The sequence below is a fragment of the Lynx canadensis genome, chromosome B3, assembly GCF_007474595.2.
Source record: "Lynx canadensis isolate LIC74 chromosome B3, mLynCan4.pri.v2, whole genome shotgun sequence".
Lineage (NCBI taxonomy): Eukaryota > Metazoa > Chordata > Mammalia > Carnivora > Felidae > Lynx > Lynx canadensis.
The window spans coordinates 53373581-53386345 of record NC_044308.2 but is presented as its reverse complement, the minus strand read 5'-3'; the positions used below and the strand labels follow the sequence as shown (position 1 = coordinate 53386345).

Below are 12765 nucleotides of genomic sequence, written 5' to 3'. Positions count from 1 at the left end.
ATCTCTACACCCACCATGGGGCTTGAACTCACAACCCCTAGATCAAGAGTCACATACTCTTCTCACTGTGCCAGTCAGTCACACTGAAAACAGTAGCTTTAAATGACCACTGACCAGAGGGATTTACCGGGTATATTCAGAATATTCCATCATAAAACATCAGAATATGCACTCTTTTCAAGTGCACACGGAACATTCTCCACAAAAGATCACATATTAGGCTACAAAACAAGTCAACAAATTCAAAAAGATCAGTAATATACATCTTTTCTGACCACAACACTGTGAAACTAGAAATCAACTACAAGAAACTATCTGGAAAGAGCACTACATGGAAGTTAAATAACATGGTACTACACAATGAATGGGTCAACCAAGAAATCAAAGAAGAAATCATAAATTTCATGGAAACAAATGAAAACGAAAACGCCACAGTCTAAAATCTTCGGGATGCAGCAAAAGTGGTTCTAAGAGGGAAGTGTATAGTAATACAGGGCTACTTCAAGAAGCAAGAAAAATCTCAAACAACCTAACCTTACACCTAAAGGAGCTAGAAAAAGAACAAACATACCTAAAACCAACAGAAGGAAGGAACTATTAAGATTGGAACAGAAATAGATGACATAGAAACAAAAACAAAAAAATAGAACAGATCAATGAAATCAGGAGCTGGTCCTTTAAAAAGATCAACAGAACTGATAAACCTCTAGCCAGACTCTTCAAAAACAAACAAACTTGAATAAACAAAATCACAAATGAAACAGGAGGCATAACAACCAACACCACAGAAATACAATTATAAAAGAATATTATGAAAAATTATATGCCAACAAATTGGACAACCTAGAAGAAATGGATAAATTCCTAGAAGTATATAATCTACCAAAACTAAAGCAGGAAGAAATAGAAAATTTGAACAGACTGATTACCAGCAAGGAAATTGAATGAGTCATCAAAAACTGCCAACAAACAAGTCAGGACCAATCGGCTTCACAGACAAATTCTACCAAACATTTAAAGAAGAGTTAATACCCACTCTTCTCAAACTATTCCAAAAACTAAAAGAGAAAAAAACTTCAGAATTCATTCTATGAAGCCAGTATCACCCTGATACCAAAACTAAATAAAGACACCATAAAAAAAGAGAACTATAGGCCAATATCTCCATACTAGCAAACTGAATCCAACAATACATTAAAAAAAAAAAAAATGCACCATGATCAAGTAGATTTATTCCTGGTATGGCAGGATGGTTGGTTCAGCATTCACAAATCAATCTCTGTGATCACATCAGTAAGAGAAAGGATACACACCATATGATCATTTTAATAGATGTAGAAAAAGCATTTGACAAAGTACAACATCCATGACAAAAACCCTCAACAAAGTAGGTGTAGAGGAAACATATGTCAACATAATAAAGTCCATCTATGAAAAACCCACAGTTAACATCATACTCAGTGGTGAAAAACTGAAAGGTTTCCCCCTGAGATCAGGAACAAGACAAGGATGTCCATTCTCCCCACTTTTATTCAACATAGTACTGGAAGTCCTAGCCACAGCAATCAGACACCAAATAGAAATGCATCCATATTGGTAAGGGAGAAGTAAAACTTTTACTCTTTGCAGATGACATGGTACTGTATATAGAATACCCTAAAGCATAAACCAAAAAAAGTACCAGAACTGATAAATTAATTGGTAAAGTCACAGGATACAAAATCAGTGTGTAGAAATCTGTTGCATTCCTATGCACTTATAAAGAAGCAGCAGAAAGTGAAATTAAGAATTCCATTTACAGTTGCGCCAAGTACAATAAAATATCTAGGAATAAATTTAACCAAGGAAGTGGAAGACCTGTACTCTGAAAAGTATAAATCACTGATGAAAGAAATTGAGGATACAAAGAAATGGAAAGACAGTCTTATGCACATAGGTTGAAAGAACAAATATTGTTCAAATGTCTATACTACCCAAAGCAATCTACGGATTTAATGCAATCCCTGTCAAAATAGCAACTCAAACTAGAACAAACAGCCCTAAAATTTGTATGGAACCACAAGAGACCCCAAGTAACCAAGGCAATCTTGAAAAAGAAAAAATGAAACTGAAGGTATCACAATTCCAGACTTTTATTACACAGGTGTAGTAATCAAAATAGTAGGATACTGGCATAAAAATAGACAATAGATCAATGGAACAGAATAGAAAACCCAGAAATAAACCCACGATTGTATAGTCCCTTAATCTTCAGCAAAGGAGGCAAGAATATACAATGGAAAAAAGACCAACAAATCGTGTTGGGCTATCTGGACAGCTACATGCAAAAGAATGAAATTGGACCACACAATGTATTTCTTCATACACAAAAATAAACTCAAAATGGATTAAAGACCTACATGTGAGACCTGAAACCACAAAAATCCTAAGAGATCATAGGCAGTAATTTCTCTACAATCGGCCATAGCAACATTTTTCTATATATATCTCATGAGGCAAGCGGAAAAATAAACTCTTGGGGCTACGTCAAAAAGCTGCACGGTAAGGGAAACAAAGGCAAACTAGTGAATGGCAGAAGATATTTGCATATAACATATCTGATAAAGGGTTAGTATCCAAAATATATAAAGAACTTATACAACCCCATATCCGAAAACAATAATCTAGTTTAAAAACAGGCAGAAGACATGAACAGACATTTCTTCACAGGAGACCTAGGGCGCCTGGGTGTCATAGTCTGTTAGGTCATAATCTCATGGTTTGTGAGTTGGAGCCCCACATTGGGCTCTGTGCTGACAGCACAGAGCCTGCTTCAGACCCTCTGCCTCCCTCTCTCTGCCCCTCCCCTGCTCATGCTCTTGCTCTCTCTCTCAAAAATAAACGTTTAAAAATTCTAAAGAAAAAAAAACCTATAGAGGACCAACAGACACACATAAAGGTATTCGGTGTCACTCATCATCATCATCTAAATGCAAATGAAGACTACAATGAGGTATCTCACATCTGCCAAAATGGCTAAAATCAAAGACACAAGAAACAAATGTTGGCAAGAATGAAGAAACAGGAGCCCTTATGCACTGCGCAGCCACTGGTGCAGCCACTGTCGAAAACAGTGTGACTGTTTCTTAAAAAGTTAAAAATAGGGGTGCCTGGGTGGCTCAGTCGGTTGAGCATCCGACTTCAGCTCAGGTCATGATCTCACACTCCATGAGTTCAAGCCCCGTGTCGGGCTCTGTGCTGACAGCTCAGAACCTGGAGCCTGCTTCAGATTCTGTGTCTCCCCCTCTCTCTGCCCCTCCCCTGCTCATACTCTGTCTCTCTCTGTCTTCAAAAACAAATAAAAACATTAAAAAAAATTTTTTTTAAGTTAAAAACAGAACTACCCAATGATCCAGTAATCACTACTGGGTATTTACCCCCAAAATACAAAAATACTAATTCAAAGGGATACGTGCACCCGTTTGTTTATTGCAGCATTATTTATAATAATAGCCAAGATATGGAAGCAACCCAAGTGTTCTTTGGTAGATGAATAGATGAAGAAGTGGTATATATTATATATATATATATATGAGTATGGCATATAATTATATGTAAAATATTTTATATGTTACATATTTATTATATATGGTGCACATATATGAAACATATTTTATATATGTAATGAAATACTTAGCGATATAAAAGAATGAAATCTTGCCATTTGCAACAACATGGATGGCACTAGAGAATATAAACGACATTTTTAGAGAAAGACAAATACCATATTATTGACTCGTGGAATTTAAGAAACGAAACAAAGGAAAAAAAAAACAAGGTAGACAAACCAAGAAACAGATTATTTTGAAAAGATTTTTTTAAATGTTTATTTTCGAGAAAGAGGCAGAGCTTGAACAGGGAAGGGGCAGAGAGAGAGGGAGACACAGAATCTGAAGAGGGCTCTGAGCCATCAGCACAGATCCCCATGCAGGGCTCAAACCCACCGACCTGCAAGATCATGACCTGAGCTGAAGTCAGACACTTAACTGATTGAGCCACCCGGGCACAAACAAACTGGTAGCTACCGGGGGGGGGGGGGGGGGGGGGGGGGCAATCGGTGTAATATGTAATGTGGAGTAAAGAGTACATTTATCATGAAGAGCACTGAGTAATGCGTAGAATTCTTGAATCAATACGTTGTACTCCTGAAGTTAATATAACGCTATGTTAACTATACTGAAATCAAAATTAAAAACTTAATAAAAAATTATTGCTAAAAAATGCTAACCATAATCTGAGCTTTCAGCGAGTCATAATCAGTAATCACAGATAACTAAAAAATATAATAAAGAGTTTGAAATACTGTGAGCATTACCAAAGTGTGACACAGACATGAAGTAAGCAGATGTTGGAAAAATGACACCAGTAGGTTTGCTTGATGCAGTGTGGCCATAAACCTTCAGTTTGTAAAAAACAGAAGCACAATAAAATGGAGTACAGTGAAACAAGGTATGCCTGTATTTATTTGAATTGCAATTAGTTCTTCACAGCAGAAGACATTGTATAAATTTAATGGGATTCCTCTGAAGCTTTCATTTGGTGACAACTTAGGATCTTGCCGAGACTTCTCATTTGCTATGCTCTCCTGATCTGCCCTATATGCATTCCTGCACACATACACACACAATTGATACATACCCAGCTTTTCTTCCTCTTAATGTTCATTTTACTAATCTTCCTAATCAGAATTTAGCACAGTGTATGAGGAGCAAAGAATGTAATGAAGCTTCAAAGACCCTTTTTAGAATAAACCAAAGTACTTGGGTGTATTCTGTTCATATATCCCTAGCTCCACATAAAGTGGCCCTGCCTACTCCCTACCCCCAGTTTGTTTCCTTTTATAAACTGGTATTATCAATGAGAGAGGGAAATATTTCTAAATGAAACTTCTTTCTACTTGTGATCTATGCATTAATGCAGATTTAATGGTAGAAAAATATAGAAGTTCTTATTCTGTTAATTCTTTTGACAGGAAAGATTCTTAATAATTAAGGCAAAGCAATAGAAATCATAATTCATTTAGTGAATATTTGAAAAAAATTAAATTGTTTAATGATACCCTTTATATCTTGAATTCCCAAAATAGATACTCAAGATAATTTGAAATTAACTCTTTTAACAAAAGATATAGTTTAGGGCTTTTATGTCTTTTAACTCTTTTAACAAAAGAGTCAGTTTAGAACTTTTATGTCTTTTCACTTGTTAATTGAATTATTTGCATTTGTTTTGTTTCAGAAAAGAACTACTTTTAATGAAGTACACTGTCCATTGTGAAAGTGGAAAAGTAAAGCTAATTCATCATGCCTGCTGTGGCTTCAGTTCCCAAAGAACTCTACCTCAGTTCTTCACTAAAAGACCTCAATAAGAAGACAGAAGTTAAACCAGAGAAAATAAGCACGAAGAAGTATGTATTCTTTGCTAGTTTCACTGAATCATATATTAAGTTTTACTTCATTTCCGTATTATTAAATGAATTAGAGGAGTAGTCAATTTGAAGCTTATTTGAAAAATGGCATCATCACATGAATAAGACCTGCTTAGAGAAGTTCTTTATCTTGGCAGAATGTATGTGTATTCTGGCAAAATGCATGTTTTCTATTCTTTGGACAATATATCAGATTATAAGTTTACGAGGTGAAGACTACGAGGTTTCTACAAAACTCATACAGCCACAGTTAATGTCCTTTCATAAAATAGTGCAGAAATACTTCCTAATTAAAGATCATTTTTATCCTTGTATGTTTCACATGGAACATCTGGTCCTAGCATAGGCTTCTTTGATTAAAGGAAGTGAAATACATATTTTTTTTTATCTTATATTCAGCATAATATTAATTTGTACCAATTTAACATGAACTTTTAACTAAATGATTTATTTTATGTATTTTTATTTTTGAAGACATGGAGTCTATCAACCTGCTGAGGTCGAGGCTAGAGATGATACTTTACTGATAATGATTACAATATCTATCTTGAGATAAAATATAATTGTGAGGGAGAGGTCCAGGTATTTTGATATCAACTGGAAGTAATTTTGCTAAAAATGGGCTATCAATAAGATTGTTAACTTCTTGAAGTTTTGTCTCCGTTAAGAGACAAGAGGCAATAGCGAACTTTTCCTCTGAATTAATTTTGACTGACAAAGGAGATTTGGAGATTAATGAAGTAACTACATTATTGTAGAGTTGGAAATAGAGTTTCAGAAAGAAAGATGGATTTAGTCAGCCATATATCCTGGACTTGGGGTAAGCAGATTGTAGAAATCAGGGAGAAAAGAAGCGTTCTGTGGGTCCTCCATAAATGGAAGGCCCTAAAAAAAAAGATATGTATGATCCCAAATGAACCTGTGAACAGACGTCTAGAGAAACCTATGAATGCACAGGGACATCTTTATGAGTCATTTTCTACATGAATAGACAGAAAATGCAAAGAAAAAACATCAAGGACGAAGAGGAGGGAATAGTAGAAACTTTAAAGAAGGTCAAGAAAGAAAATCCCAAAATGAACTGGTATTTCTAAGCATCATAATTATGGACAAAATGGGCTTTTTAAAAAGAGATCTTTTCAGGGGCAGGAAGAATAAGAGAGGGATTGTTTCACTTCTTGAGCTAAGTTGGTAATATTAATGCAGTGACAGAGAAAGCAGCTCTTTAACTTCTGTTGAATCACTTTCAAATAGGAAACAATGGGAAAGATAAAGCCACCGTGAAGCTTTCTCAGAAATCTTTACCTAATCCTAAGATAGATCAGTTTCATTCTGACAGTGTCTAGGTTAGCTCTGGGACCACCCTGGTCCCATAGGAAGTGATATGTCAGAAGGACTCCCTAAGTATAGAACCACAAACTCATGTTCTTGCTGTGTCACAGCACTATTCTAAAAAATGCTAGAATCCTTTTAGGATTTTTGGTTGTTTCACTGGACTCACAGCAGCACTGCAGCCTTCTCACCTTGATCTGCTACATATAAGCCGGTGAAATGTACATGCCTCAGTGAAAGTTTAAAGAAAACCCAAGCACTGTTGCACCTACTCCTAAGCTCTTCTCCTTTCTAGCTTTGGTTTGATTTACTTCTGTCCTAGGACTGTGATGCCATGCTAGGCAGGGCATACACACTGACTAAACTGGTCCTTGTATAGGACTGTCTTTGGTCCTAAATATCATTTTGGCCCTGTTCCTTTGTGTGGTGTTCTTGGCCTGACCAATTTCATCATTAATCCATGTTTGCAGTTGTGGAGCAGTTTGAAAAATATAGAAAAACAAGAAGCACTGCTTTGCATAAATAAGTTGCCAATAAAGAGCATTATATATAAGCATTGACACTATAATTGGATTGCCAGAACTTTAGTCCTAAGTGATTGCATTTCTCTTGCAGAAATGCCTATTTTATTAATTTGCTTTCTAAAGACTGTTAACCAGGCAAATGGCCTTATAATGAAGGCCACAGAATCTTTAAATATTTTACTGAAGTGGAATTTTAAAATGCCTTATTTTTAGATTTTAAATCTCTTTTCCACGAGGACCAGTGAATGAGTGCAGTTCAGCCATTTTGTAGAAAACTTTAACCAGCTGAAAAGATTGAATCACGTCCCCTTCCCTGTCCCTTTTTTTTTTTTTTTTTTTTTTGGATTTTTAGGTGGGGAAATTTTTACAACATAGTTAGAAAGGGATGAAGAAAACTGAAAAGTATTTTAACATTAAAGTAATAAAGATTTTGCCTTTCTTCAGTAAAAATGGTATGGAGTTTTGTTCTTTAATCAGAGTATGACTATTACATGGCTGCCCAAGGAACACTTGCCTCAGGATTATCTATTAGCAGATCTTTTAAAACTAGGCTTAATGCATTTTGAATAGCTTGATGGAATATAAACAACTATTAGGAAACAGAAGTATTTATTTGTAGGCTAGGGGAATTTTCAGGTTGTATCCTAACATATATCTAACTTTGTACCAGTTATGAAGCAATGCAATCTACATTATGAAATTCATGTTATCAAAATACTCTGTAGACCTTAAACATGACTCGCCCTGCCCCCTGCCAACGTGTCAAGTGTTTTAATTATTTTTTTTTCTCTAATTGAAGTTATGTACAGAGTGCCCTGAAGATCTTCAAGACAGCAGAAGAAAGCAGATTAGATCGTGATGAGGAAAGGGCCTATGTACTATATATGAAATATGTGACTGTTTATAATCTTATCAAAAAAAGGCCTGATTTCAAGCAACAGCAGGTACCTTTTATTTCTGCATTCTTATTTGCTAAGTTATTTTTACGCAGCAGAGCTATCGATTTCTTCTAAGAGTTTTAACTAATACTGAAATTTAGATCACATTATTCAGCAGCATGTTCAAACTCCTTTGCAGATAGAAAAAGCAGATTTAGTTTGATTATTTGCAAAGTTATATGTGTATAAATGTGGATACACTCACACTATATACACATACCTAATTTGTCTTGGATTAATACAAGTTTTTTTTTAATGTTCTATTTTTGAGAGAGAGAATGCACGCACACATGTGCAAGTCAGCAGGGGTGGGGCAGAGAGAGAGGGAGACACAGAATCTGAAACAGGCTCCAGGGTCTGAGCTGTCAGCACAGAGCCCTATGTGGGGTTCAAACTGACCATGAGATCATGACCTGAGCTGAAGTCATATGCTTAACCCACTGAACCACCCAGGTGCCTGGATTAATACAAGTTTATAGCAGCATACAGACACATAATCAGTTTTCCTCTCAACTAAATGATCGCCAAGTCAAGTGGAAGGATTCAGTTTACTCATGCATTAAATAAGAAAATTGTGGGGTGCCTGGGTGGCTCAGTGGATTAAGCGTCCCACTTTGGCTCAGGTCATGATTTGCAGTTCATGAGTTTGAGCCCCGCATCAGGCTCTGTGCTGACAACTCAGAACCTGGAGCTTGCTTCAGATTCTGGGCCTCCCTCCCTTTTTGCCCCTCCCCCACTCAAGCTCTGTCTCTCTGTCTTTCTCAAAAATAAATAAACATTAAAATAAAAATGTGACTGCAGCTGTACTTTCTCAGGGTTCGAGGTTTAGTCACTTATTTTGTGTGTGTGTGTTTTGTTGTTTTTTAACTTTTTTATTTGAGTGTAGTTGACCCACAATGTTAGATTAGTTTCAGTGTACAGCATAGTAATTCGGCAGCTATGTGTTATGCTGTATTCACCACAAGTGTAGCTACCATCTCTCACCATACAGAACTATTGCAGTATCATTGACTACATTCTCTATGCTGTGCCTTTTATTCCCATAACTTAACCATTCCATAACTGGAAGCCTGTTTCCCATTCTCCTTCACCCATTTTCCCTATCTCCCCACCCCCCTTCCCTCTGGCAACCATCAGTTCTCTGTGTTTACAGGTATGATTCTACTTTTTGTTTGTTTATTCATTTGTACTTTTTTAGATTCCACATTTGTCTTTCTCAATCTGTTTCATTTAGTATAATACCCTCTAGGTCCATCCATGTTGTCATACATTACACAGTCATCCTTTTTACAGCTGTGTAATACTCCAGTGTGTGTGTACACATACCTACACACCACATCTTCCTGTTTCATTCAACAAGTGATTAGTCAGTCCCTTGTTTTTATGTGACAGCTTTTTATATTTGAATGGCATTGTAGTTATGTTAGGGTTCAGTTAATACTGATTACTTCCATTTTTATTTTTTATTATCAGTGTTATTATTATTACTTTTTCTTTTAATCCTTTGAACAGGTACCTTTCTTCCACTTTGCTGAAGCCATGGGGAGTTAGGGAAGCAGGGTAGGAGAGGTGTAAATGATTAAAAAGAATTAATGACTAGGATAAATGTTGCTAGAGAAAATGGTTGCGTTTCAGTTGCACCAGAAATAGGCAAAAGAAGAACATAGACACTAATGAAATTGTAGGAATATTGTTTTGGTGGTTCCACCTTTACTTAGTAATAATCTTGCTGCCAGACAATAGTAGTCAAATACTGCTTATGGGTTTCTTACCTGGTGGAGAAGCCATTCTTGAATTAGTGTTGAGATTTTATTTTGTTCACTGGTGGTAGAATTGGCTTGCCTTGTTTAAATTGACTTACAGAAGTACAAAAAAAAAAAAAAGAGTTCTCATATTCTTTGAAATAACTTTTTTTCCAGAGTAGTGTCACCAGTATAATTTCTTTTGGTTAAGTGGGTTAAGGGATGACTTTAACGTTTGATTTAATAGTAATAGGGGTACCTGGCTGGCTAAGTCGGTAGAGCATGAGACTCCTGTTCTCAGGATTGTGAGTTGGAGCCCTACATTGGGTGTAGAAATTATAAATAAATACACTTAAAAAAATTGTGGTAAATCATTGCTGGTATTTCTTCTCACCAGCAAAGTCATGTTAATAATAGTTACAGGGATTTAGATGTAGCCTTGGAAAGGTGGCCCCTTGCATTTGGAGATGAATCCTCCTGTCCACAGATGGCTAGATTGGTCCTGCCTTAGAACATTCTTGGGCATGTCTGTCTGCAGGTAAGGTTTGGCCTTCCCAAATTCAAACATGTTTCTGCATGTTCTTTGATGGTTTTTACAGTATCTATTAAAGTGGAATCACTTTATTTTATGTTTTAATTTTTTTTAATGGTTATTTTGAGAGAGAGACAGAGCGCGAGCAGGTTAGGGGCAGAGAGAGAGGGAGACACAGAATCTGAAGCAGGCTCCAGGCTCTGAGCTGTCAGCATAGAGCCCAACGCGGGACTCGAACTCATGAACCATGAAATCATGACCTGAGCTGAAGTCAGACACTCAACCAACTGAGCCACCCAGGTACCCCAAAAATGGAATTGCTTTAAAAAGAAGTGTAGAAGTGTTTATTAGTAAAGTAAATACTTTGAAAGGGTTGCAGTTTTGGATAACTTGGTAGTTTTGGTGTCTGCCATTTTGTCTGTTGTAGGAGGGCCAGGTTTTTATGTTTACTTTTTACTGTATTTTTCTTTTTTAAAAAAAAATTTTTTTAATGTGTATTTTTGAGAGAAAGAGAGCATGAGCAGGGTAGGGGCAGAGAGAGAGAGGGAGACACAGAATCTGAAGCAGGCTCCAGGCTCTGAGCTGTCAGCACAGAGCCCAATGTGGGGCCCAATCCCACAAGCCGTGAGATCATGATCTGTGCCAAAGTCAGACGTTTAACCGACTGAGCCACCCAGGTGCCTCGCTGTATTTTTCTAAGTTAGTAGTTACTTTTATCCTTTGAGAAGATTGGTAGTGTTTTTGCTGCTACTACTTTTTAACTTGAGAAGGTTAGGAGTGCAGTTTAATCGATAAATTTTTTCCATTTCCACAGAGTATCTATTGCATTTCCAAAGGGAGTAGTTGAAAGTGGCAGGAGTTGTTCAGCTTAGGAAGTTCCCTGCAAAGGCTCAGGTAACCCTGGCTGTTATCTTATATACTGCAGTTGTTCATTTGCTCTGTCCAGGGTACACATCTGCTTCTGCCTTAGAACTGTTTTTCGTTTTATTTTATTTAGCCCAGCATCTCCAGTGCACGCCAAGTATGTGAAAAGTCAAATTTACTAACTAGATGGGGCGCATGGGTGGCTCAGTCAGTTGAGTGTCCAGCTTTGGCTCAGGTCATGATCACATGGTTCGAGTGCAAGCCCCGCATCGGGCTCTGTGCTGAGAGCTCAGAGCCTAGAGCCTGCTTTGGATTCTGTGTCTCCTTGTCTTTCTGCCCCACCCCCACTCGCACTCTCTCACTCGCGTGCTTGCTCTCTCTCTCTCTCTCTCTCTAAAACATTAAAAAGATTTTTTTTTTAATTTGTTAGCTAGATATTTTCTGGGTTTTACCCTTTAAATCAGGTTGTGACAGAATGTAGTGTCACCAGTCTTCTTCAGAAACTTATATCTTTCACTCTTGTACATGAGGGAATATTTCAGATTTAGATAAGACATTAACTTTACAAGCTCACTAGCAGAAGACATATTTCTTACTCGTTGAAAACAGTTTATGAAGAATGTTTTCAGGGTTATCTGAAAAGGGGGTGGAAGACTAATGATACTGAAAATATTAGTGTAGCAAAGTCTAGATCAAATCAATTAAATTTTTAAGTCTGTATGGCATTATTGTTGATTATTCCTAAATATTATAGGCAAACTTTTTTGTTTGGGAAATCGTGAGATTTGTTTGATTTTTTAATTTTTTTAATTTTTTTATTTTTTTGAGAGAGAGAACATGAAGCAGGACAGGAGCAGAGAGAGAGAAAGCGAATATTAAGCACTTCACACTCTCAGCACAGAGCCTGATGTAGGGCTCGATCCCATGTCCCTGGGATCATGACCTGAGCCAAAATCAAGAACCGACTGAGCCACCAGGCACCCCAAGTTGTTTGAATTTGCATGTTCAGGAGTAAGAAAGTTTTCCTTGGCTTAACCTGAGAAGCAAACATTTTTAGTTGTGTAAGAATTGGATGTTATTTTTTTATTTTGCCAATTGTCAATATTGAAAACTTGAAAATATTCATACTTGCTTTAACTGTGATCCTTTAAGAGCACGGAAAGAGAGAATTATTGACAAGAAACCTTACTAATATTAGGGAAGGGTCTTCTGGAAATTTGTAACAGGTATGCCTAAACACAACATTTTCAGCATTTAAACAGTGTTAGGCTGGGCTTATGCTGGCTTTTTAATAAATGCATGTCAAAAAATTAATACAACAAGTCATGGTATTTTTTGTTTTTGTGTTTTATTTTTATGAGAGAAACCT

The 12765-nt window shown here is 36.7% G+C and overlaps 1 protein-coding gene across 1 annotated transcript in view; it reads left to right on the top strand.

Annotated features, from left to right (window-relative positions):
* USP8 (ubiquitin specific peptidase 8) overlaps positions 1–12765 on the top strand; it is a 77686-nt gene that overhangs the window by 15788 nt on the left and 49133 nt on the right. The window contains exons 2-3 of the mRNA XM_030318205.2: positions 5275–5443; positions 8120–8264. Of these exons, the coding sequence (XP_030174065.1) occupies positions 5340–5443; positions 8120–8264 (249 nt within the window). The 5' untranslated portion in view covers positions 5275–5339. The remainder of the gene's footprint in view (positions 1–5274; positions 5444–8119; positions 8265–12765) is intronic.